Source organism: Dipodomys merriami, unplaced genomic scaffold (assembly GCF_024711535.1).
Source record: "Dipodomys merriami isolate MVZ:Mamm:240054 unplaced genomic scaffold, mDipMer1.0.p SCAF_114, whole genome shotgun sequence".
Taxonomy (NCBI): domain Eukaryota; kingdom Metazoa; phylum Chordata; class Mammalia; order Rodentia; family Heteromyidae; genus Dipodomys; species Dipodomys merriami.
The window spans coordinates 1,992,494-2,019,413 of NW_027202427.1; the positions used below are offsets into that span (position 1 = coordinate 1,992,494).

Consider the following 26,920-nt stretch of genomic DNA (forward strand, 5'->3'; position numbering starts at 1 on the left):
AAACGGCCTCCCTCGCCTCTGCATGCGTAGGGCCTCCCTCATCCTCCTGTGTCGTTAGAGCGGTTCTAGATTAGTTACCATGTCTAATGTAAGGTGTCACCCTGTGCTGTTTAGATGACCAGAAAAGCCCGTACATGATTAAGACAGGTAAGAGTTTCTTCGAATATTTTCTGGTTTTTTTTTGGGGGGGTGGGGGGCTGTACTCAGGTTTGACTTCAGGGCCTGTACACTTGTCAAGCCTCTGACACTTGAGCCCCCCACCTTCTGCCTCCACCAAGAAGTGCCGCTCAGCGCCCAGCGCTGTCTTTCCTGAACTACTGTGAAGTGGCAGCCAGGTTGTGCCAGACTTGTAGACTGGGCTGGTTTCAAAATACAATTCTCAGATCTCAGGCTCCTGAGTAGCTTGGATAACAGGCGTGAGCCACCTGTGCCTGGCAAGAATAAGTTTTAAACTAGGCAGTTTAGCAGAATGGTCATGAGACCAGAAAAGGAGGGCTGGAGAAGGAGCCAAGCATTCAGCTATTCAAGCTATTCGTGACTAGCTTGACTGAAAGCACAAACTGTGCTGTCTTAAATTTCATTCATCCCTTGAGGAGCTACAGCTCTCTTTCTCTCTCTGACCTTTGCCCTCTTGCCCAGATGATTACTATGTTCTGGAAGCTGACTAGACTATGTTAAAGAAAACACATTTCATGTGTGAGTGGGATGTGAGGAGAGAGGAGGGCGGTGCCTACTGGCCACTGCATATGGAGACTTGGGCTTGAGGTGGTGTCGCTGGCAAGCGGAAGGGTTGGGACCTGAACTCTGTCAGGTCTACCCTCTACTTCAAGAATGGGACATGGAGTATGGAAGCCTGTTGTTAATGGCAACCCACAAGATGCTGTCAAGGGAAAGGTTTTGACGGAGTCAAGGCTTAGGAACCTGAGATCCTGACTTCATTTCCTAAAGACCCAAGAGATTTGAGAGCGGTAACTCCCTGGCTCAGTCATCAGGGATAAGGAGCTCATGCCAACTCATTCTACAGAGGAGGGCCCAGGACTCCCTGCCAGTGTCCCCGGCCACCGCCTGCTGAAGCTCCATAGGTTCAGGAGGCCCCGATGCTCCCCAGCCAGAGCCCCGAGGAAGACAGCGCACCAGCCACAAAAGAAAAATGCCACCATAGTTTATTGTGAAAGGAGAGGGAAACCATGAAAACCTGTGTGTCCTTCCCTGGATCTATTGAGACACTTTGGAGGTGCTCAGGGGGAGCTGGCCCCAGAGCAACCACAAAACAACTTCTGTGGTCTGACTCTTTGACTCATGGGTCTAGCATTATGGGGTAGGGTACCCCACCTCTGGCCTGGATGGCGGGGTACAGCAGCCTCTCTAGTTGATGAAATATACCTTCGTAGCGTCATGATGGCCATAGGTAATGTAATTTCTGTCCTTCAGCGGCCACCAGCGGTCAGAGTGGTGGCTGGCAGGGTAAGTGGGACGTTTTTCTTGGACACAGCTGAAGATCGCCAGCCTTCCATCTTCCTTGGCCATAAGCGGCAGGTAGAGGCGAAGCTTATCTAGCAGATGACCAGGCCAAAAGGAATTGGGGTGGGTGAGCTGATGACGGTTGGTCCTCTTCTTTAATTTCCTGGAAAGAGAGAAGACACAGGGAAGATGGGTCACATCAGCTGGGGCCCTGTGTGCTGATCAGTGGGCCGCTGATGAGGACCCGAGGTCTGGAGAGGCTGCTGTGGCCTTGGGGATGCAGGTGAGGGCAGGTGTGACCCCCAGAAGTAGCCTCCAATGCCCAAACCCATGGCCTGCCTCAGTGTGCTCTGGAGTTTGAACTCAGGACTCTGGAGTTATTATTATTATTGTTGTTGTTGTTGTCAGTTGTGGGACTTGAACTCTGAGCTTGGGCACTGTCCTTCAGCTCCTCTACCACTTGAGCCACAGCGCCACTTCTAGCCTTTTCTGTTTATGTGGTGCTGAGGATTCAAACCCAGGGCCTCATACATGCAAGGCAAGCACTCTACCACTGAGCCACCTTCCTAGCCTTTGCTCTGGTTATTTTTTGAGATAGGTTCTTGATTTTTTTTGTCTGAGCTAGCCTAAACTAAGACTTTTCTTAGTCACACTTCCTGCTATAGTTAGAATGCCAGGTGTCCACCATTCTGCCCAGCTCTGTGTGTGTGTGTGTGTGTGTGTGTGTGTGTGTGTGTGTGTGTGTGTGTGTGTGTGTGTGTGTGTGTGTGTGTGTGTGTGTGTGTGTGTGTGTGTGTGTGTGTGTGTGTGTACCAGAGTTTGGTCTCAGGGCCTGGAGTTCTCACTTGGCTTTTTTTCCCCTTCTTTTATTGTCAGTTTGAACTCAGGGCCTGAGTGCTGTTCCCTGAACTCTTTCCACTTTGAGCCACAGCTCCACTTCCAGTCTTCTGGTGGTTAACTGGAGAAAAGAGTCTTAAGGACTTCCTTGGCTGGGCTGGCTTTGAACTGCAATCCTTAGACCTCCTCCTCTTGAGTAGCAAGGATTACAGGCGGGAGCCACTGCACCCGGCCCTCTTGGCTGTTTTGCTCATGTCTGGACTCTGCCACTTGAGCTATACCTCCAGTCTGGTATTTTGTTGGTGAATTGGAGAAAAGTCTCATATACTTTGTTGCCTTGGCTGGCTTCAAACCTTGACCTAAGCCCACTGGATATTTCCAACTTTTTGTCTAGGCTAGCCTTGAACTTGGGTCTTTCCATCTCTGCCTTCCGAGTAACTCGGATTTGACCACTCCCAAACTCTAGAAGCATTTTCTTGTGCTATGTGGAGTCTAGCCTCTGGACCCAGCCTCGCTGGCTGGCCATTTGCCAGTTTCACTTCTGGAAAATGGGATGCTGAGAGGTCACATGATCTCACTCCTGGGAATCATACAAGCAGCGCCTGCCTGGTGCCGGCCTCTGGGTGCTGGCTGGGGGCTGGGCTAGGAGCCCCCACAGAACCTCCCTGGAGCTGGAGTGAGGCCAGCCTGCCCTCCTGCCTCCTTCCCAATGGGGTGAGATGCTACAAACCCCGCAAAGTCTTCAAACTCTTTGAAGCCCATTTTCTTCATCGTTTTTGGTGTTTTCCTAATGGAGAAGAGAAAGAGGACATTTTGTTAGAGGGGGAAATCTAGGCTAATGGAAACTGGAGGTAATAGGAGACTGGTTTCTTTTCATTATTGGGGGGGGGGCTTGAAGTCAAAGCTTTGGTTGATTGGTTCAGATTTCTGCTTACAGCTAGCACTCTACCACTTGAGCCACATTTCCAGCCTCAGCTTCTAGCTAGGTAATTGGAGATAGGTCTGAGGAACGTCTCCCCCACCCCCGCTGGCTTCCAAGCCTCACCCCGTGAAGTAGCCAGCCACCAGCACAGAGCCGGAGTGTTTCTGAGTCTTCTTTCTTTCTTTTCTCTTTCTGAACTCTGAGCCTAGGCGCTGTCCCTAAGCTCTTCAGCTCAAGGCTAGTGCTCTACCCCTTGAGACATAGCACCACTTTGGCTTTTTCTGTTTAGGTGGTGCTGAGGAATGGAACCCAGGGCTTCATGCATGCTAGGCAAGCGCTCTACCACTGAGCCACCTTCCCAGCCCCTCTGGGGTGTTTCTTTAGCTCTGTTTTGATGCATGGGATGGAACTCACACTAAACATGTGCTCTAATCCCTGAGCTGCCCAGAGTAGCACAGCCTTAGGATCTCCCACTTAATCTTAGGTAGCCAGAGAGAGCCAATGTCCTTCCTAGAGCGAGGAGACCTTTCCCCCTTGGAGCTACAGCTGGCCAAGCGCAGGCAAAGATCCCTTTCCCAGGTCCCTAACCACTTCCTGGGTTCACAGAGCTCAGGAATTAGTGCCAGACCCCCTCGGGATGGAAGACAGTCATCAGGTGACCTGAAAGGCTCTGTGCTAACTGCTTGCCGGCTGGCACTGAAGCTCAGGTCTTCACAGCCGGCACCGGCAGCAGGTCTGGCCCACTGAGGACCAGGGCAGAGTAGCCCCATGGACGCACTCCCTGACCTGACCAGTGCTGTCTGTGCTCCACCCCACTGCGCACGCGCGTGAGGAACCCGCATCCATGAAGACACCGAGCTCACGGCAGCGGCGGCGGCGGCGGGTATGAGGTGCGTTAAGCAAAAGGCTTGTCTGTCTCCACAGAGCCTTCTGCCACACCGCCCCGGGCAGCTGGCAGTGGTCGCAAGCGCTGGGCAGGCCCGGGGCTTCCCTCCACCCAGCCGCCACCTTGGCCTCCCATCCACAGTCAGCAGTCACTCTGCCCGCAGGTGCAGGCCTGCCACACCACAGGGGGCCACAGTTTTTAAAGAAGACTTGGGTTGGCCAAGGGTCAGGGGAAGGCCCAGGGCAGTGTTTCCTCCAGCAGAGGCAGGACGGCCCCGCTGTCCTCCGCAGCGCCCCTGTGGGGGCCTCAGGATGGCGCTCACTGGGGCCTGCGGAGGTGCAGGGTGTGGTCACCCGGGGTATGCCTGGTCCTAAGGCCGGCATCCAAGGTGACACTAGCGACCAGCCGATCCAAAGCGGCAGGCCGGGAAACACGCGACACCCAGTGGCTGCCAGCGTCAGTGTCTGCAGCCGGAAGGGACAGCGAGGGGCGGGCGGGGAGGCCAGGGGCGGGGAGGCCAGGGGCGGGGAGGCCAGGGGCGGGGAGCCCGCAGCCCAGAAACTCAGCTTGTCCATCCTCTTGGCCTTGCAGAGGTTCTGGGCCTTGAGGACAGCCGCACTCAGAGGGTGGAGGAGCCAGTCTTTGTAGTATCCTCCAGGCTGCCGGATGGGGATCACTTGCTCATCCTGGTAAACGATCTTGTCTCCGGGGTACAGCAGCGCTGGGAGTGGCAGGAGAGAAACCAGCACACTTGTTACCCAAGATCTCAAGGCTTTGAGCGCGCACGTGCCGAGCACATGTGTGCCAGCCCAGCGCTGGGGTTTGAATCAGGGCCTCACATTCTCACTTGGCTTTTTCACTCAAGGCTGGCACTCTATCCCTTGAGCCACACCTTCACTTCTGGCTTTTTGCTAGATAACTGGAGATAAGAGTCTCATGGACTTTCCTGCACAAGCTGGCTTTGAACAGTGATCCTGAGATAGCTAGGGTTACAGGTGTGCGCCACCAGCGCCTGGCTGTGCTCCAAGTTTTGATACTATTGCTTATGTGGGGCACAGGAGGCTGTATAGGTGAAGGCAGGGAGGGACATGCCTGATTTTTAAATGTTTACACATTTAATGTACATTGTTAAAATAATAAGTAATTTTACATACAAAAAATAGATTTGTGCCCGGCACCGGTGGCTCACGTCTGTCATCCTAGCTACTCAGGAGGCTGAGATCTGAGGATCACGGTTCAAAGCCAGCCCAGGCAGGAAAGTCCGTGAAACTCTTTATTGGAGATATAAACCACCAGAAAACCGGAAGTGGCGCTGTAGCTCAAGTGGTAGAGCGCTCGCCTTGAGCTGAAGAGCTGAGGGACAGCGCCCAGACCCACAGTTTAAGCCCCATAACCGACAAAAAAAAAAAAAAAAGAAAATAGAAAAGAAAAAAAATAGATTTATGAGGAGATGTTTATTAAAATATCAGTAGTAACCAACTCAAGCTAAGGGGGATATTAATTTTTATGTTTTTAAAGAAATGATTGAGTCTGGATACCAGTGGCTCACGCCTGTGATCCTAGTGACTCTGGAGGCTGAGATCTCAGGATTCTGGTTCAGAGCCAGCCTGGACAGGAGAGTCTGTGAGACTCTTACCTCCAATTAACTACCAAACAAGCTGGAGGTGGAGCTGTGTCTCAAGTGATAGAATGTGCTAGCCTACCCTTGAGAGAAAAAGCTCAGGAACAGCACCCAGCCTCTGAGTTGAAGCCTCAGAAAAGGAAGAAGAAGGAAAAGAAGGAGGCAAAGGAAAAGGAAGAAGAAGAGGAGAAGGAGGAGGAGGAAGAGGATAAGGAAGAGAAGAGGGAGCAGGAGGAGGAGGAGGAGGAGGGGGAAGAGGATGAGGAGGAAGAGAAGAGGGAGCAGGAGGAGGAGGAGGAGGAGGGAGCAGGAGGAGGAGGAGGAGGAGGGGGAAGAGGAGGAAGAGAAGGAGGAGGAGGAGGAAGAGGAGGAGGAGGAGGGGGAAGAGGAGGAGGAGGAGGGGGAAGAGGAGGAGGAGGAGGGGGAAGAGGAGGAGGAGGAGGGGGAAGAGGAGGAGGAGCAGGAGGGGAGGAGGAGGAGGAGGAGGAAGAGGAGGAGGAGGAGGAGGAAGAGGAGGAGGAGGAGGGGGAAGAGAAGGAGGAGGAGGAGGGGAGGAGGAGAGGGGAGAGGAGGAGGAGAGGAGGAGGAAGGGGGGAGGGGAGGCTGCGCTTGCCCTCCATCCTCCCAGCGTCTGGGCTGTCTGTCTGTCTGTCTGTCTGTCGTGTCTGGGGGAGCCTGGCTGAGGGCCAGTGGAGGCGCTCACCTCTCATGAGGATGTCCTCCGTCAGGGGGAGGCCGTGGGCCTCGCACTCCTTCCAGCACTCCAGGTAGACAAGGAAGGCGTCCCTGCGGGCCTTGCTGATGAACTCCTTCATGTCCCCGGATATGGTGGACGGCAGGCAGTGCTCATCAAACTGCTTCTTCCCGCAGCGCACCAGGCGGCAGCACTCCGAGTACTGGATGGAGGGGATGGGGATCTGGGGGAGCGTGGGGAAGGGGGGCTTGTCCATCAGTCCATCACTTCGCCTGGCTGCCAGAGGCGCCAGGAGGGGCTGGGGCAGAGCAGGTACAATGGGGCTACAGCTCAGGTCCCACAGTCAATGGTTTCTGTTACCCTAAAAGGGCGCCTCAGATGGGCAGTGCTGTGGCCGTGTGCGCGTCCGTGCTCTGTGTGCGCATGCGATTGTGCAGCAGGGGCCGCACGCCAGGGTGTCCTGCTGGGAATGACTTTGTATTCATGCTCACTGGCTCCCTCCCTCTCTCCCTCTCTCCCTCCCTCTCTCTCTCTCTCTCTCTCTCTCTCTCTCTCTCTCTCTCTCTCTGTCTCTCTCTCTCTCTCTCTCTCTCTCTCTTTGTTGGTCGTGGGGCTGAACTCATGGCCAGGGCACTGTCCCTTAGCTTTTCACTCAAGGTTGGTGCTCTACCACTTGAGCCACACCTCCACCTCCAGCTTTTTGCTGGCTCATTGGAGATAAACCTATTGGACTTGTCTGCCCAGGCTGGTTTTGAACCTTCATCCTCTGATTGCAGCCTCCTGAGTAGCTAAGCTTGTAGGCAGGAGGCTCGGGTGCCTGGCTGGATTCTTTCATCTTTTCCCAGGCACTAGGATTACAGGCGTTATTTACTGGATGAACTACTTTTCGAGGTTGGCCTTTTCTTCTGTAACGTGCTTAAAAGCTGCTTCTGCTGAGGAGCACTGACCCTAACTCAAGATAGAAGAAACACACCGCACCCCCTCTATTCTGTGTGTGTCTGCGGCCACTCCGCGGTCACCTTGGGCCCAGGAGAGGCGGGGACTGTGTGACGTACCTTCCCACCCCTAGCCCCAGCTTTCCCCATGTAACCTAAAACAAATGTCTGTACTCCAAAGAGAGCTGACGACTGTTCCTCCAGCATGCCCACGGGGAGGAGGAGAGGCAATAAATCTTTCTCTGCCCTTCGCCATGTCCCTCGTTTGGCACGTAGGGACAAGCGGCAGGCTGACACGTCCAGCTGCTGGACTTTGGGTGTGGGGTCTGAAACCTCTGGATTCACTTTGGTCACAAATTCCTTGGATTCTGAAGCCAGGCCCTTCCACTGGGGCTGTGATGGGGAGCTAGCCCTGGTCCCCGCGGGCAGTGACAAGAGTGGCAGAGGGAATTCCCTGTCTTCTGCCACACACACCCCCCCGCCCCGCCATCGCCATCCCCCCCCCCCCCCCACAGGCTGAGGTACCTTTCGGCGCCGCCTCCGCTCCCGGTAGCGCTTGCCCACGTCCTCCATCTCCTCCAGCGTCAGAGGCCGGAACTCCACCCTTGTGTCAATCTTGGGCACCTGCAGCAGGTCCATCTTAGGGGGCTCATGGTGTGAGACCATCACGGACTTCTTGGCAGGCCTCTTTGGGGAAGCTTTGCACACAGGCAAGTCCAGAACTAGAGTTAGAGGGAGGAGTGAGGGAGGGCGCCTGGCCACAGTGAGTCCACGCTACCCAGCTGGTTCTGAGGGGGCCCCGAGCGCTGCCCTCCATCCCCACGACCCCAGCTGCCATTCTCAGCCTCCACTAAGTGGCAAATAGAACCTTGGCCAAATGTTGGCCAGATTGCCTCCACCTTCCCACCTTCGGTGGAGCTAAGATGAAATCCAAATCTGCGAGACATCAAGGACAAATGCCGGCAAGGACAGGCAGGTGGGAACACTTAGACCCTACTACAGCCACCCTGGAAATCCTAACAAATTTGGAGGCTGAAAAAAGGGAGGACTGCGGTTGGAGGCTAGCTTGGGTAGAAAAGTTTATATCCTTTCTCTATTTATAGCTGGATGCAGTGGTACGTGCCTGTCTTCCTAAGCTATCGTGGTTAGAGAGGCCATCACAATGGGAAGGAGCTGGGTTTGACAACATGTGCCTGTCATCCCAGCTACCACGGGATGTCCAGACAGGAAGCAAGACCTGTCTTGAAACCAGCAAAAAGCAGGTCTGTAGGCACGGCTCAGTGGCAGAGCACCTGACTTGAGTTCAAACTCTAGTATGGTTAAAAAAACTTAAATTTTTTTTAAGCAAGTTGAAGAGGGTGGGGTTAGGGAATGAAAATGATCAAAGTACACAGTGTGCAGTCCTTCAGCCCCCCCAGTACTGGGATCATAGATGTGTGCTACTATGCCTGGTTTAGCTCTGTGTGTGTGTGTGTGTGTGTGTGTGTGTGTGTGTGTGTGTGTGTGTGTGTGTGTGTATTTTACTGGAGTTTTGAACTCAGATCTTCATGTCTGCCAGATAGACACCCTTACCTCTGATCCATATCTCCAACCCTCTTTTGCCCTGGTTATTCTTGAGATAGTGTCTTGCTTCCTGCCCAGGCACATGCCTAGACTAACAGGTACATAAGCCACACCCAGCATTTTTCCATTGAGATGGAGTCTCACAGACTTTTCTGCCGGTGCTGGCTTGAAACCATGATCCTCTGTCTCCACCACCTGAGTAGCTAGGATTATAGGCGTGAGCCACTGGGACCCGGCTCTCATTTGCCTTTACATGGACACAAGGGTAGCTGAGTCCTTGAGAAACTATCTGCTTCTAAGTTGATCTGTGGGTCTGGAAAAGCCAGTGTTGGCTAACAGATAGCCAACCAGAATAGGAGCACACACTTAGGACTGCCACAGGGGCAAGGCCCTAGGTGGTAGAACACGCACTCTGGGCCTTCAATAACTTCGGCTGGCTTGTGAGCCACTGCCTGTAGGTGCTGTTCAAGATGTCTGTGGTGATGGCATTCTGTTTCCCAAGAGAGCTGAGGTAGACTACCAAGTCTTCTACCTCCTGGGTCTTCAGGCCGACACCGATCTGAGGAGAGGAGAGAGGCCACCATAGCCAGCCCAGCTCCCATCCAAACGGGGCTTCATGCATGCTAGGCAAGCACTCTACCACCAAGCTGCGTTCCCATCCCACTCCTGGCTTCTTGGTAGTTAATTGGAAATAATCTCACAGACTTTCCTGCCCTGGCTGGCTTCTAACTGCAATCCTCAGATCTCAGCCTCCCAAGTAGCTAGGATTACAGGCATGAACTGCTGGTACCTGGACAGATTGCATTTTTACTTTTATTTACTTATAGTCAATTGTCAGTATTAATTCACCAGTAAAATAGGACCAGTACCCCTGGTACCAGTAGGAGCTTATTGAAAATGTAGCATCTTGGGCATTGCACAGAGATACTGAGTGAGAAGGCTCACACAGGATTCAAATGCCAGTGCCAGCTGGAGAAGCTCTAGAAGGCTCTAGAAGTGGAACTAAAAGCCCATCTCTCTATGGGGTCAGTTCTTGTGTTTTTTGTTTTTCCAGTCCTGGGCTTGAACTCAGGACCTGAGCATTGTTCCTGAGCTAGCACTCTCACTTGAGCAACAGCACTGCTTATGGCTTTTTCTGTTTATGTAGTAGCGAGGAATAGATTCTGGGGTTTCACGCATGCTAGGCAAGCACTCTACCACCGAGCCACATTCCCAGCCTGGGCTCAGTTTTGAAGATTCTTTCCATAGCTGGGTTGTTTTGAGGTTGGCTCTTCAGGCCTTCCACTCATATAGCCTTTCCCCTGCTCCCTGGCTCTGAGCATGGAACCCAGGGCCTATGTGAGCCAGGCCCCGCCTACTACTGCACTGTACCCCAGCCCTACAGGTCTTCTAAGGTCAGATGATGCAGACGTGGGCTAAAGATCTGGTTTGACCATGGTCCTTACCCTACTACTTCTCGTCTGTCTCTACTGATGTAAAGCGGATGGCCTGATCCCCGTGTCTGTCTTTTAGTGGATCAGAACCTGGGAAGGGAGCTTACTGCCTTCAGTGTCATAATGAACTCCTCCCTGGAGATCTTCCGGCTCTCGCTGTGGTCCGAGTTCTCAAATATCTCCCCAATCTTGATCTTGTGATTGCGCAGGAAGGAGTACAGGACTGACAGGGAGGAGGGCTTGGGCAGCCGGAGCTTGGGCACTGGGTGGTGCGCGACTCGCATAGGTCTTTTCTGGAAGAGGAGAAAGGGGAGTAGGGAGGAAGTCAAGGCAGGCAGCCAGTAGGTGGCAGCCTTTCAGCGTTGGAGAGCAGCAGGGCGGCTGTGAAGGGAACGCCAGGCTGAAGGCAGAGTGCACCCGATGGGTGGAGACAACTGGCTTTTGCTGCACAACTCAAGAAGTCGCTGCTTCTGGCCTTGGTTTCTCTCTTCAGAAGCGAGAGGCTCAGATGCTGAGGCCGAAACCTCAGTGTGTCCTTCCGTAATCCAAATGTGCACCCCTGCTGGCGCCAGGCAGAGCTGTCTCTTGGCCTCTGCTCCTCCTGGACTTCCTGACTGATGTCCTTTCCTTTTTCGTACTTACCTGGGCCCAACTCAGCCTCCAATTCTGAATGCTTCCCGGCCATGGTGTAGACTGGAAGTTTACCCAGGCCTCCCTGCCCGCAGCGTGCTGCTGCTCTGTGCCCCCGTGGATGGGATCTGCCTCTGTGCGGGGCCTGCAGGAAACCTTCCTGTCACATTCTGATGTGTCTGCCCCCTGCTTCTGCACGAACCCCATGTGTAAGATCGTGTCTTCTGTGGCCACACTTCCCATCTCCTGTCCTTATACTGCTCAAGGCCCCAGGCCCTGGGCAGGGACACAGGAATTGTTGGCTGCTAGAATAAAGGATGCTGGGAAATAAGGGCTGGTCTACTTATACATGAAGAATCAGGGACAGAAAGGTGAAGCCACCTGCCTAAGGTCACGGAACACACAGTAGTAGGGCTGGGCTTCTGGCCAAGCCCATAGACAATGTGCTGTGGGGTTTTGGCAAGGATGACAGGGTACTGGTCTGAAGGGTTCTGGGCACCAGTGAGACTGTAATAATGGTAAAAATGTTGGTCACTGTATGAATATTTCCCATATGCTCAGCAGTAGCCAAGGCACTTGGTGTAATTTATTTCAACATCACAGTGACCCCAGGAGAAAGGCACAATGATTAGTTTACTTTAGTATTAGTTTTAGTATTTATTTATTTTTGTTGGCCTGGGCACTGGCCCTGAGCTCTTTTGCCCAAGGCCAGCACTCTACCACTTGAGCCACAGTGCCACTTCCGGTTTTCAGGTGGTTCATTGGAGATAAGAGTCTCATGGACTTTACTGCTGGGGCTGGCTTTGAACCACGATCCTCAGATATCAGCCTCCTGAGTAGCTAGCCACCAGCCCCTGGCTTATTTATCTGTTTTTAAGACAGGATCTTCTATACTGCTATCCTGGAGCTCAGGACCCTCCCTACTCAGCCTCTTGAGTAGCGAGTACTACAGACATACACTAAAAAAATACACCTGTCTTCTCCTCATTTTATAGGTGAGGAAGCTGAAGCCCAGAGATCATAAATGTGTTTAAATAAGTCATTTGACCTCTTATCCCAGCTTGACCTGTACCGGGAGTTTCAAGTATTTTGTACAGCAAGGAAATGTGGCCGAGGCAAAGGAGCTGGTGCTGACTCTGAGTCTGCCTGAGGATTCCCCCTCCCCCTCCCCCACCCCCGCCCCCGCTGTGCACCTAGGGGAGGCCTTGGGGTCTCCAGAATAGCCATGTGGGTAACCCGGCTTGGAATCTGCTTTTCCTGTCTAGCCCAAGTCTTCAGACGCACAGCTAGGCCGGAGACTCCTATCGTTCCTTCTGTGAAATGGGTAGACCAGCCCTGTCCTGTGTCACCCGAGGGACAACAGACCCCCAAGACTTTGAGCATCTTCATCCGGCCAGCAGGGCTGCTCACCATGGCGGTCCTGAGTCGGTTCAAGTGTCTCATGATCCGGGCGTTGCGCAGCTCCTGGATGTCCTGTAAGATCTTGCTCTCTGAAGGCGTGACCTCAGCCTTTCCATCCAACCACCGCTTCACGTTGCCCATCGACTCCAGCTGTTTCCGTAGCTTCAACCTCTGGCTGAGCCAGGTCGCCCTGTCCACTGGCTGCTCCTGGATATCTTCAGGTTCCAAGGTTTTGTAGCTGGAGAGGGGCTGTGGGGGAGAGGAGGGCTGGGCCGGGGGACCGCTGGGCGTCCAGCCTTTCTTGGGCGGCAGGATGATGATCCTCCGGCGGCTCCGTGGCAGGTGGAAGTCCTTCCGCTTGAACTGCTGGAAGCAGTGCGCAGTGACCCGCTCAGGGTTGAAGGTGGGGCTCTTGCGAGACTCATCCTCGTCTTCCAAAGCATCGGGCTGGTAGAACCCTGGGGAGAAGAGGGAGAGGTGGTGAAGAGGACTGGAAAGTCAGGAAGGAAAGATGTCTTAGCATCTGATGTGAGGCTCCATGATGAACTGGCAGTAATGAAACGAGGAACATCACGTCATTGCGGGACCTGTACCCACGTGTGCCAAGCTGAGGGCTTCACGCACTTTCTCACGTGGAATCCCCTTCACCTCCAGCCTCCAGGGCCAGCTGCCCAGGGCCAGCCTGGACCTCACGCCTCCTATTTTCACATTCCATTGTGGTTACGATAGCTTCCCCCACGGTGCCGAGACAGTGGTTGAGAGCTGATTGGTCTTAATCACTGATGCTCCTGCCTCCTACCTCCTAGCAGCTAGGATTCACAAAAGCAGGACCCCCAGATGCCACTCACCATTTCTTATTCTGTTATTATCCCTTTGACAGTGACAGAGTCAAAGGGATTCACCTCTGAAGCTGGAGCACTTTGCCAAGTCCCTGGCACCTGGCAGACTGCCGACAGAAACTTGGAGACTCAAGTTCCCATGTGTCTTCAGTGTGGAGCCCACTCGTGTTTGGAGAAAGTGGCAGAGTGGAGCGGAGGGCTCCAGGCACAGGAGCTCCAAGATAGCAACCAGGCCCACTCCTCCAAAGGTGCATCACCTGCCCTCACCTCAGGGGAGATGTGCAGTGTGATCCCCAATTTCTCCTTCTGCAGCTTGGTGCCTGGCAGGCGTTGCCCTCAACCTGTCCAGCAGAACCAAGGGCAGACTGCAGTCATTTCACAGGCATGGTCCGTGGCCGGGTTCTGGAAGTGTGTGTGTGTGTGTGTGTGTGTGTGTGTGTGTGTGTGTGTGTGTGTGTGTGAGTGTGAGAGTGTGTGTGTGTGTGTGTGTGTGTGTGTGTGTGTGTGTGTGTGTGTGTGTGTAACGCACCATGGGAGCATCTGTGACACGTAGCTCCAAGCTTTGCTTTAGGCACTTAACTTGCAGAGCGAAGCGATCTGTGGCCATGGCTATGGACACCAGGATGATTGGCTGAGCGCAGCCACGTGCTGGGAGGAGGTGGGGATAGAGGGAAGGGCTGGCAGGGGGGACCAGGATCCCAGACACTTTGCTTTTTGCCCACACATTCATGCCCAGGGGTCCCAAATTGGAAATAAAAGCAATCAGTCAATCGATGGACTGACCAATCCCATTTCCCCCCCATAAACTGTAAGATCTCAGCACATCAACCAATCATTAGGCCTCAGCTTTCTCATCCAAAGAACAGGCCCTGCACACACAAGAGGGTTTTAAGAAGGCAAGCAAGTCACAAATAGAGGTAGGGCATTTAGTATGCTTTGTCCCATCTGACAAGAGAATTTCAGCACCCAAGAACCAGTGCATTAATAAACTCTTGAGATGTCCTTCAAGGAAGAGAACACGGTCTATTCTCACGATACCTGTGACAATGTGCATGCAAAATGGAAGAAACTAGAGCAGCTACATGCTGCTCAAGAAACTAAAGGCAGCTACATGTGATTGGTTCTATTTCTACAAAGTGCCCAGAACAGGCAAATCTACACACAGAAAGATTACCAAGGTAGGACGAATGGGTACAGTGGGTTACGATGAACTGCTGGCAGGCCTGGGGTTTCTTTGGGGGCTGATAGGTATGATCAGGAATCAGTGGTAATGGTTGCACAACGATGTACATGCACAAAAAACCCTGAATTGCTGGGGATGGAACCCCAGCTTTGTGCAGGCTGGGCAAGTGCTCTACCACTGAGCTACTCCCTGGCTCTAAAATGTTGAATTTTATGATTTGTGAATCTCATCTCACTAAAGTTACGCACCCAGGTGTCACTCACACCTGTAGTCGAGCCTCTGCAGGCTCAGTTCTGAGGACTGTGGTTTGAAGCCAACTGGGACAGAAAAGTTTGTGAGACTCTTATTTCCAATTAACCAGAAAAACATCAGAAGGGGAGGAGTGGCTCAAGTGGTAGAGCATTTAAATTGGAGTGAAAAAGCCAAATAAGAGCACAAGGCCCTGAGCTCAAGTTTCAGTAACAGCACGTGCATATGCGCGTGCGCACATACGCACACACGCACACACGCACACGCACACGCACACACACACGCGCACAGATACACAGGCATAGTACAGAGCACAGGACTACAATCCTAGCATTCAAGAGGCTGAAGCAGGAGGACGTTGAGTTCTAGGCCAGCCTGGGCTACATGGCAAGACTGCCTCAAGAAATGACAACAAAAAACAAACCCCCAAAACCAACAAAACACAAAAACCTCACAAAGCAGTTACCCCCCCTTTTTTGGGGGGGGGTCCGGTCATGGGGCCTGAACTCTGGGCCTGGGCGCTGTCCCTCAGCTCTTCAGCTCAAGGCTAGCACTCTATCACTTGAGCCACAGCGCCACTTCCGGCTTTTTTTTCCTGCTTATGTGGTGCTGAGGAATCGAACCCAGGGCCTCAGGCATGCAAGGCAAGCACTCTACCACTGAGCCACCTTCCCAGCCCAGCAGTTACCCCCCCCCTTTTTTTTGTTGGTCGTGGGTCTTGAACTCTGGCCTGGGCGCTGTCCCTCAACTCTTCAGCTCAAAGCTAGCACTTTACCACTTGAGCCACAGCACCACTTCCGCAGTTGCCCCTTTAGTAAGATGCAGTAACAACTTGAGGCCACCACACGGTGCCCTGGAGCCACCTTAACATATCTTGAAGGCAGGCATTATTTCAGCACTGCTGCGTAGGAACTTAGAATGGCGATGTTAGCCAGGCTACGCTATTCCATCTGGAGATGAGGGAACCGATGCAGGTCACGCATCCTCACCTGCGGCAGAGGGGGAAGGGCCAGGCCTGGAACCTAAGCAGCCGGGTTGAGACCTGCACTGCTCTGCCCCCCCGCACCCCCCACGTCCCCACTCTTGATGGAGGGGGGTCCTGCCATCCAACGATCATTTATATCAGATTCTTAGTGTCCAACCTGTATTGGCCAGGGCTTCAGAGAGCCTCTGAGCTTTTACAGCTGCCATGCGCGGTGGGTGCTTCCTGACACCTCACCCTTTTTACTTCGCTTGTCACTTGTGTGCCATTCTCTCTTCCAGGAGGTGCTCATCTTTGTACCCCTCCCCAGCACAGGGCTCTGCACTAGATGAAAATGTGAGGGGTTATTACAAAGCCAGCGTTTGTCTGGGGAGGGGAGGCGGGGGCCAGTGTTCCTGTTTTCCGATCTAAATCCCTCCCTCCTCCCAAACTGACACTTGCTCACCAAAGGGAACTAACTAGCCTGCATCATACTGCATCTGGTTCTGTTCAAATACCAATCTACAAAAAGGCAATTTCCCAAACAACTGATTCATTTTTCCTTTATTCAGTCAACTTAGTTTCCAAGTTAAGCCTTACAATGGTAATTAGAAATTAGGACAATTAATTTAGAATTTTGTTTTGTTTGGGGAGCTTGTTCTAAGGTAAATGCTTTAGTACTGATACCTGTCATAAAATGGCGTAAAACAAAAAAGATCCTATTCTTTAACTGGAAGATGAGACAAGCATCTCACCAAGGAAGTCAAGGTCAAGGGCATAGCTGAGCTCAAGTGGAGCCATAAGTAGACATTCACATTATCACAAGGAAGAAGCTGGGGTCACATCTACAATTTAAAGATCCGGTGTGGAATCAAGAATACATGATGCTAGCAAGTGGCGCTGTGGCTCTAGTAGTAAAGCGCTAGCCTTGAGCCAAAGCAGCTCAGGGACAGTGCCCAGGCCCTGAGTTCAAGCACCACAACCACCACCACCAACAAAATTAAAAAAAGAAAAAAGAAAACATGATGCCAAAGAAATACTATTTTTTAAGTAAGCTTTTTGTAAGGTATATATTTTTTTATTAATTGTTCACTATCACACTGTAAAACCTTTTATTACTTTGTGCTTCAGTTTTTAAGAGCTATGTTAAGCATAACCAGCCACCATTCTAGATACAGGGATTCTAATTAGTTCAACTAGAATTGGTACTGGGATTTGAACATGCACTTCCTAAGCAAGTGCTCTGTTGCTTGAGCCTCCCTTCCAACCAGCCCTGCTCAGGGTATATTTTCTTTTTCTTTTTTTTTTTTTTTTGGGTCCAGTCGTGGAGCCTGAACTCTGGGCCTGGGCGCTGTCCCTCAGCTCTTCAGCTCAAGGCTAGCGCTCTACCACTTGAGCCACAGCGCCACTTCTGGCTTTTTTCTTTTTGTTTATGTGGTGCTGAGGAATCGAACCCAGGGCCTCAGGCATGCAAGGCAAGCGCTCTACCACTGAGCCACCTTCCCAGCCCCAGGGTATATTTTCTTAATGTGCTCACTGGACCATTGATGCTGAATGTTCTAGAACATATTTTGTTAAATGGAAACGAGATTGGGCATTATGAGTGGATGTTTGCCTTGGGGAGAAGGTATAATTTAATTTTCTAATAACACCTTAAAATGGCAATTGGTAACACATAACTTAATAAGTTAGGATCTTTTTGTTTAGTGATTTCTGTCTAGCATAAATGTATCGTATCTGAACTATAATATTATGAAACTACAATAAAATGCAAACTTTCTGACTGTTCACTTAACAATTACATAAAGTAATAGTTTATGAACAGAAAGTCTGATCTGTCTTCTAGCAGCGGTGACATTTACTCACTCTGTACTACTGGTAGTTTATAAAAGCATTTCCCTGTTCACATTTCATTACTAGAAAAGTCATAGTTTCAAAATTATTATTTTTTTTGTCGGTCGTGGGGCCTGAACTCTGGGCCTGGGTGCTGTCTCTCAGCTCTTCAGCTCAAGGCAAGCACTCTACCACTTGAGCCACAGCGCCACTTCCAGCTTTTTCTGCTTATGTGGTGCTGAGGAATCGAACCCAGGCCCTCATGCATGCGAGGCAAGCACTCTACCACTGAGCCACCTTCCCAGCCTCTAGTTTTAAAATTATTATTTCATAATAATTTATGAAAAACGAATCTTGAGCTGGGCACTGGTATCTCACACCTGTATCCTAGCTACTAAGGAAGCGGGGATCCAGAGGATTTTGGTTTGAGGCCAGCCCAGGCAGAAAAGTTCTCACTAGACTCCATCTCCAAAATAACCAACAAAAAGCCCAGCTAAAGACATGGCTCAAAGGATGAGTGCCAGCCTAGCTAGCAAGGGTGAGGTCTTGAGCTCAAACTCCAGTGTTGCCAAAAGAAAATTTAAATCTCAAAATATGTTCTAGAATCTTCAGCAATAAAGATCCACCCATGGAAACACACAGCGTTAGAACCTGTATGTCTGGATAAACAGCTCATTGAATAGCTTGGAGCTCTTAAAAACAACTACAAAGCCATGCATAAAAGACAAGTTAAAAAGACTTCAAAGGGCTCAAGACAGACTTAATTTTTCATGATTTTCCCAAAGCCAGTCATGATATTTATTTAATTTGTGGTCTTCAGGGTGTACCTGGAAGAAACAGAACACATTAGAAGACAGAGACCTCATGTAAATTAGTCATAAATACATTTTAAAAGTTTGGTGAGGAACAGGACTTTATACTATACACCTGAAATATATAATACCCTTCAACCTAGCAGTGTTCACCAGTGTTTAAAATTGTACTTTACGTGAAGGCAATCCTGTACAGTTACAAAATATTCCTCAATTCAGAACTGACCCAGATCTGCAATGGACGGTGAGAACATGAGTTAAGCCTTAACATTCCATTTTCTATAGAAGGTTCTGGGCCAAGAGGTTAAATGAGCTGCTTAAGTCACAATGGATTACTCTGGTGGAACAGGGGCAGGTCAGCCCGAGCATGGCTGAATGCTGAGGGCCGTCACAAGCTGACGGCCTTGTACCAGGCTACCTGCCAACTGCCAGCTAGCCAGCAGGGTGCCCCAGGGTGTGCTGGGTACACACAGCTGAATGGGTAGCTGTGGTGCTACCACAGAGTGAGACGCTGGGAGAAACCCCAACAAGCTCAAACACGCCTGCTTCCCTTTCGTGGTGTCCTTTTGACAGGAGAAAAACCACTCCAGGCTTAGAGACTGGGGAAGACAGGAGCAGAGCCACGGGTGACAAATGCTAAGGGTCAGTCTGAGACCACAGCAAATTGTCTCTGTGAACCTGGGAGTGTCCGAGGATCCACTACACCACCGGCTGCTGCTAGAGCAGGGATGGCAAGACTTGTGTTCAATAAGTGGTCTCAGCTGTCGTGGTGGACTTAGTTTGTCCCAGACTTATGTGTGGGATATGTCAGGGGCTAGAGGTGGGCCTTACCTGCTTCCACTCATTGACACAAAAGATCCGGTAAGAGTCATTGCCATATTTCCCGATGCCGTGGAGCTCGATGGGATACTTCCACTGCTTTGTCAGATACTCATCTGAAGAACACAACACCCCGCACGGGAGGTTCTCAACAGGGGGTGGTGGAGGCAGGAGGGGGAGAGGACAGGGCAGGACAGGTGCCTTCCAAACATCCCTCGAGCGATGGTTCTTCCTGCTGAGACTCACAACACCCTCATCACCTGCTTCTCCCTAACCCCTTTGTGCTAACTGAACAGAGGCAATGGCTTCTGAATTCTGCCTAAATAGACCCAGAGCTGTGTCAATGGGAAATTGAGGTTTGGGGCAAGTAGACAGCTTTTGTTTTAAAATATATTTTTATTTTCTTTAGATAGTCATATAAAGGAGTTACTATTAGGTAGGTAGACAGTTTAAAAATGCCTTCATCATGCAGGGTTTTGGTGCTCAAGTCTGTAATGCTAGCTACTCAGGAGAGCTGAGGATCTCAGTTGGAAGTCAGCCCCAACATTTCCAATTACCCACCAAAAAATTGGAAGTGGAGCTGTATAGCTCAAGAGGTAGAGTGCTATCCTTGATCAAAAAATCTATGGGATAGTGCCCAGGCCCTGAGTTCAAGCGCCAGTACTGGCAAACAAACAAACAAAATATATCTTTCTTTCTTGAGCTGAATGATTTCTATTAATGTAGCATAGAGGAATTAAAAATTTAAGGTGTGGCTCAGAGTCTTTAACTCCCATTTCCTGCATGGGGAGCTGAAAATGTGATGTTCCTCTTTTCTATTTCTCTCTAAGTCTGTTAATACTAAATTTTTTTTTTTTCTCTTTGTCAGTCCTGGGGCTTTTGAACTCAGGGCCTGGGCCCTGTCCCTGAGCTGCTTTTGCTCAAGGCTAGCATTCTACCACTTGAGCCACAGCTCTACTTAAGGCTTTTTCTGTTTATGTGGTACTGGGAAATCAAACCTAAGCCCTCAGGCTGGAAAGGTGGCTCAGTGGTAGAGTGCTTGCCTTGCATGCCTAAGGCCCTGGGTTTGATTCCTCAGCACCACATAAGCAAAAAGAAAAAAGCCGGAAGTGGCGCTGTGGCTCAAGTGGTAGAGCGCTAGCCTTGAGCTGAAGAGCTGAGGGACAGCGCCCAGGTCCAGGCCCCACGACCGGACCCCAAAAAAACAAAAAACAAACAAAAAACCCCCCAGAAAACCCAGGGCCTCATGCATGCTAGGCAAGCACTCTACCAGTAAGCTACATTCCTAGCCTGAACTAAATTCTTACTAAAACTTAAAAAAAAAAAAAAAAAAGATGTGGCTTTCATTAAGTAGGCACCATTTTCCCCCTTTGGGAGCAGAGAACCGTACCTGAGAACTTGATAATGGTTTTTGCACGGAGATCGTAGAGACCGAGAGGCCGAAGAAGTTCTGACACGTCTCTCCAGTCTGCAGCTCTTGCGACATCAGCTGAGGGGTACTTCTCTAGAAACTCCCAGAGCACAGGAATTGCCATTTTGCCTGGGGAGTGCAAACAGCCTGTTATTATCAGCCTCCAGGAGGGCTGGTTTCCTGCTCAGGCAGTTTCTTGTCTAACATTGTTTTGTTGTTGTCGGTTGTGGGGCTTGAACTCATGGCCTGGCACTCTTCCTGAACCTCTTTGTGCTCAAGGATAGCTTTCTACCACTTGAGCCACAGCGCCACTTCCAGTTTTTGAGTAGTTAATTGAAGATAAGAGTCTCATGGGGACTTTTTTGTCTGGGCTGGCTTTGAACCTCAATCCTCAGATCTTAGCTCCTGAGTAGCTAGGATTACAGGTGTGAGCCACCAGCGCCCAGCTTCATCTAGAACTTTTCATAAGAAGTTTTATTTGTTCAATCATGGACAAGAAACCATTTCTTTGAACCAGCACTTTCAAAGTCAAATAACTGCAATGCAAATTCATCTGGTTAATAGGCAAGTTACACTAAAACTGGTCTTGCACAGAATTAGCTTTAAATAATCAGGTCACTAGTAATTTAGAACATGAGATATGGAACTAGAAACATGGTTCAAATAGTAGAGTACCAGCCATGAGCAAAGGAGAATGCAAGGCCTGGAGTGCAAGTCCCAGTACTGACCCATACACAGTCCTCTCTCAGAACACAAGGTATATACAATGAAAAAGAAATGCTCACAGGGGGCATAGGAATGTTAATTTTCACTGATTATCAAAACTAGTCTGCAAGTAGGAAGAAAGTGTCAATCTGCCCCCTAATGATCATAAGGACTTGGGATAGCCTTTTGTCTAGCACTGTACCACTTGAGACACAGCTCCACTTCCAGCTTTTTTGGTAGTTTACTGGAAATAAGAGTCTCACAGACTTTCTTGCCTGGGCTGGCTTTGTACCTCAATCCTCAGATCTCAGCCTCCTGAGTAGCTAGGATGACAGGCGTGAGCCACTAGCGCTTGGCATGTAGCCTTTCTTATAGGTGAAGAGTTTGAGAGCTGAGAGGAAAGCTTAGCCAATATCACAGACTTGAAATAGACCTTGAACCCAGGTCTCTAAAACAACTCAGTCTGATTCTTTCTCCTCTCTAGTCTCTAAGGCACAAGTGAAAATAATCCACAAACCTGATGTGCGGTTGAGAAATATAGTCGCAATGAGGAGCTTCCATGGGTCATGGAAAAGGGTTTCTTGAACAAGATTAAAAGGTGACCGAGGAGGAGTCCATTTCTTAAAGGCTTTGCGTCGTGGGGGGCTGAGAGCTGAATGGATACACAGCATCAGAAAGGTGTACTTCCAAGACAAGGACAGCCCCATGCTCTCTCTGGGGATCTTACCTTCTTTGTTATACTTGCTGGAAAAATACAGGCTTGTTTTCCTTTTTTCTATTTGTGCCCGTGGGATGGCATTTTCTGAAAAGGAAGAGTGAGCACTGTTTACAGAATCTACGGTGATGGTGGTAGTTATGGCACACGCTTTTAAGACCAGCACTTGGGAGGCTGGGCATCATAGGACAAGAAAGACAGAGGGAAGGAAGCAAAGGAAGAAAGGAAAGGGAGGGTGGGAAGGAAGAGGAGAGAGATCCTACATATGAGGCCAAGTTAAAAAAAAATCTATGTATGTATATGCACACATATAGCATATACATGAAACAGACCAAAGCAGTATAATAGTTGTTGGTGAGTGGTAACTTTTATGTTATAAACTTTCCAAAATCTCTGCACTGAATGTGTAAATACTTAGCAACGTAATGGTTACAAAGCAGAAGCTGCAACAAAAGCTAAGCTCTGGACTGGAGCGCCCCCTGAACGAAGGGAAACAGTGTCACTTAGCCCGTTTTCTGGTTGTCCTATTTAGTGCTTGTTTCAGCCACATGCTATGAATTTGAATGCCAGCTAAAAATACCTTGCATTTATATAGTGTGAAGCCATTATTTTAACTTTTTTTTTTTTTTTTTGGGGTCCAGTCATGGGGCCTGGACTCTGGGCCTGGGCGTTGTCCCTCAGCTCTTCAGCTCAAGGCTAGCACTCTACCACTTGAGCCACAGCGCCACTTCCGGCTTTTTTCTTTTTGCTTATGTGGTGCTGAGGAATTGAACCCAGGGCTTCATGCATGAAAGGCAAGCGCTCTACCACTGAGCCACCTTCCCAGCCCCTATTTTCACTTCTTATCTTACAATACTTTTTTTCTTTTTTTTGAGACACTGTCTTGCAATGTAGCCTAGGCTACACTGAATTCATGATTCTCCTGCCTTTGTCCCCTAAATCCTGGGATTACAGGCATGCTCCACCATGCACAGCTTCACTTTACAATATTCTTAACGTGAAAATGGGACTAGTGAGTTACTACCTCCATTTTACAGAGAAACTAAGACAGAAATTAAACAATGTCCCCAAATGATGCTGGGTTGAGAGTACAAGAATCCTAATAGCCAGTGCCATTTGCCATTCGAGTTTGCTTAAGTAAAGCCCAACAAAGGTCTTGGAATCCTGGTCCATGGATTCCTGTAACTAAGCACTCGCTGCCTCCCTTTCTGGTGAGGCCAATGGGGGAGTGAGAAATAGGCAGGGCACTTCATCTTGCACAGAGAACTAGACTTCTGTAAGTACAGGATGAACAGAGTATTTCCATCTTAGTCACCAAAGGATGCTCTAAATATTTAATTCATCCATTACATCAGCAATAAATCTACATAAATGCTTTCTTTAAGAAGTTCCAAAACCTAGAACAGACTTGAAGAATTCTTATACATTTGCTAGGGACATGTGGCCATTTTTTATTAAAGGTAGATTCTAGGCACAGAAAGGTCTTAAAATTAGGGTAAGACTGAGCGCAGGAATTAAGTCTAACCTCCTGTTTCTACCAATTTTGTCCAGGCAATTTCCCCAAAGGGTTTTAAGTAAAATTACTATTCTTTATAAGAGTTATTCATTATATCATAATGGCATAATGAATGACTAATATAGAGCTGCCCAAAAGGTCTCCTTTTTTTAAAATCAATTATTCACTGAGGTATTATAAAGGCAAAATTGCTAAGCCTGGAATCTGTATTAAGAGCATATTACAAATAATACATGAACTACATGATTACTCCTTTGAATTATTTAGAGCTCTTAGGCCTGTTAGCAAAGCATTATGTGATAATAGAAGATACAAATGACTGTGATAGATACGAAATTAAATGAAGTCACACGTCAGGACTAAGCAACAGGAGGAGTGTGAAGACACACTATTCTTGGTCAGTCCTACAGAAAAAGAACTTTCTCCACATTTTTCACAAGGGAAGCCTTTCAATTTCCCTTAATACATTAAGACTGCTGTCTGGGGAAAGGCTGGGGAGAGAGAGGCCTGAGGCAAGCCCCAGCTGTTGCTCCAGGGAGACAGTGGCAGATCCTGACAGTGACCAGCTGGGCCTCTCTGTGCCATGATCAGAGACAGTTTTAGGATCAACTGGGAGAACGAATCTGCCATAACCATGGACAGGCATGAAACCCAAGACCTGGGAGTGTGAACCCCCACATTTAACAGCGCCAAAATGTTCAGAATACCTTGGAACATTTTCTCAGAAATAAAGTCATTCTTGGCCTGAGAGCAGTTGCACATTTCAGAACCACATTTTAAAACGTCAGTATGCAAATGATGCTTCCTGTCCCCATCGGCTACCTCTGTTCTGATCTCTTCACGTGTCTTGTCATCTGCTTCTGCGGTTGGACATGATTGGTTTGTGATGCCAGAAGTGATTTGTTCAAAATGAGAATCTGATCCCGAACTCAGAGATGTCTCTTTTACAAGGCTCCTTTCTTCACTGGTCACACTGAGGGGCTGGTCGCTCGCTCTGCTGTCTGAAATGCAGTCAGGTTGACTTTCTTGTGCAACAGGCTCATTTTCAGCACCTGTTTGATTAGGTACAGATCCTGTTTTTCTCTTACTTTGAACAGAACCGGGCAGACACTTCCTGCGCTGTTTTTTGGTTTTCTTAACTGGAATTTCTTTCAACATAGTCACCTTTCTTTTGGACTTCCTGACCTTAACCTCATGAACAACTTCATTTTCTTTCAAGAGCAAAGGGATGGGGTTAGAGGTTGATAGTGTTCTGCTACCTTGCAACTCTGAACCAGCACAAGAAGCATTTCTTTTCCTCCTGCTTCGTGTCCTGAGGTTCTGGTTTGAAGCATCACTTTCCTTTTGTAGCTGGGCAGTCAGAGCTGCAAGGCTGAAGTCTTTATGTTCTGACTTGATGACTCTTTTAGACAGTACAGTAAAATCAAAAGCTTCTGGTTTAAGAGAAGTCTCTCCATTTTTGTGAAGGTAATTAGCAAGTGACTTTCTGGATCGGAACTTCTGTCCTTGTGGGCTGAAAAATGATGTTAAAGAAAATGTGAGACTTTAAAAAAGAATGGATCCACATTTCAAATTTCTAACTAATAATTTCCACAGGTTGCTACAGATGTTTGCCATTTGGACGTTTAAAAAGTGATTAAAAAAAGCATTTACCTACTGGTACTAGGACTTGAACTCAGGACATTGTGCTTGCTGGGCAGGCTCTACACCATGTGAGCCACACCTTAGTACTTTTTTGCATTAGATATATTTGGAATAAGGTCTCATTTTTGCCTTGCACTGGCATTGGACTTTGATCCTCCTATCTACGGTCCTCCTTTGGTGTATCTGGGATTATAGATGTGCTTACTGCTTATTGCACTTACTGCTGCAAATGAAGGCCTAAGACTTTCTAGGCTGGCCTTGAACCACCAACTTCCAAATCTCTGCCTCCTGAGTAACTGTAAGAGGCCTTCTTAAATGGATTCCTCTATGATAGCATAAAACTTACAAATACAATCAAAGGGCAAGTGTACCTTTAATCATTCACACTACTGAAAGTATCAAAATGTATGTAACTGAACCTAAATCCATTACTGTAACTAACCAGTAACACTGATTAGTTGTTTTTGGTAATGGTGCTGGGGATTGAACTCAAGGCCTGGGTGCTATCTCTTAGCTTTTTCATTCAAGGCTGGCACTCTACCACTTGAGCTACTGCTCTACTTCCAGCTTTTTGGTGGTTAACTAGAGTTAAGAATCTCATAGACTCTCCTGCCTGGGAAGACTTTGAACTTGCATCATGATCTCAGCCTCCTGAGCAGCTAGGGTTACAAATGAGCCACTGGCACCTGGCTCCACCATGGTTATTAAGATAATAAGCCAAGATTCCTGCTATACTTTCCTACTAGCTGTCTAGAAAATAATTATTTGCCGGTACTAGCTTTACTTACCACCTTGTTTGCTTACCTGATAAAGTATACATCAAATCTTCCTGCTGTTTTCCCAGACAATCTTTGCTTCACAACTCTTTCCCATCCACAAGGGACAGACAGACGGCTGGCTGTCACTGTGGTACCCCCAAAACGAGTGGCAGCGATGTTTTCTGTGGGGCTGCCCTCACCGCTGCTCTTTATGGTCACTTGAATTTCACCTCCTTCCACTTTTCCCGATTCCACTTCCTCACTGGAAAAACAAGTGACGAACTCATTCATAATTTCTTTTTCTCTGATTTTATTCAGCTTCAATCCTGCACAATGCAGGAACCAAAGGGAATATTCCGATTACGATGGGGGAGCTTTAAAGTTTGTAGAAAGGAGGCAATATCATTTCGTAAAGGAAGTTTGGAGGGCTAACTTCTGACAGCAATCAGGGCAATCAGCTTGGTCTTCCCAGGGACCCCCCACCTCCACCCCGCCCCATCCAGGCAGACCCTCAGACACAGCCCCCTCCCCCCTCCCCTTCCCCTGCTCCCCCGGCCCCTCCCCAGGGCTGCTCCCGGGGACAGAACCCGCAGGCCTCCAGACCCACACGGCCTCGCCCGCTTCCCCGGCACAGGGGAGAAGCTGAGGCCCGGGAGGGGAAGGAACTTGCCCGAGATCACCGAGGCGGTCCCCACAGGGGTCTGACGGGGCGGCTCGGCCGACCCCCGGGCTCCGACGCGACATCCCGGCGGTGCCCGTAGAGTGGCGTCCGGCTGCGGCACGGGGCCGGGAGGCGCCGCGCCCCGCTGCCGGCAGAGTTAGACGAAGACACCGGTTCACAGCGCCAAGCCGGACCTGAGCCCCAAGGCAGGAAGAGCCCCTCAGAACCACCGCGGCTCCCCTCCGAAAGCCGCGTTTACACGGCTCTGCCAATCAGATCCTCCCTTGCGAAGTTGCACCGCCCATCCATCCTCCTCGACCAATCGAGCATGAGCTTCTGGGCTCCTGCTCTTTTTGTGCTTCGGCCCCTTAGCGCGCCCTCCCTTTCAGACATGCGCACTCGGGAGCTACAGGCGCGCGCAGCTTACTGCG

The 26,920-nt window shown here is 49.8% G+C and overlaps 2 protein-coding genes across 2 annotated transcripts; both read right to left on the bottom strand.

Moving 5' to 3' along the window:
* Window positions 1-1,157: 1,157 nt before the first annotated feature.
* Window positions 1,158-18,669, bottom strand: LOC138822720 (EF-hand calcium-binding domain-containing protein 12-like). Its single transcript, XM_070015612.1, has 9 exons — window positions 18,487-18,669; window positions 12,393-12,841; window positions 10,460-10,645; window positions 9,331-9,478; window positions 7,882-8,078; window positions 6,431-6,644; window positions 4,674-4,827; window positions 3,029-3,085; window positions 1,158-1,624 (listed from the first exon to the last, which is right to left on the bottom strand). The coding sequence occupies exons 1-9, from the start codon at window positions 18,512-18,514 to the stop codon at window positions 1,366-1,368; spliced, it is 1,692 nt and encodes a 563-aa protein (XP_069871713.1). The 5' UTR covers window positions 18,515-18,669; the 3' UTR covers window positions 1,158-1,365.
* On the bottom strand, window positions 16,176-26,683 carry LOC138822721 (methyl-CpG-binding domain protein 4-like). The gene is made up of 8 exons (XM_070015613.1): window positions 26,499-26,683; window positions 25,875-26,090; window positions 24,134-24,939; window positions 21,923-21,997; window positions 21,713-21,847; window positions 20,470-20,619; window positions 19,092-19,195; window positions 16,176-18,275 (listed from the first exon to the last, which is right to left on the bottom strand). Exons 1-8 carry the CDS (start codon window positions 26,570-26,572, stop codon window positions 18,198-18,200), a joined length of 1,638 nt encoding a protein of 545 aa, XP_069871714.1. The 5' UTR covers window positions 26,573-26,683; the 3' UTR covers window positions 16,176-18,197.
* Window positions 26,684-26,920: the final 237 nt, after the last annotated feature.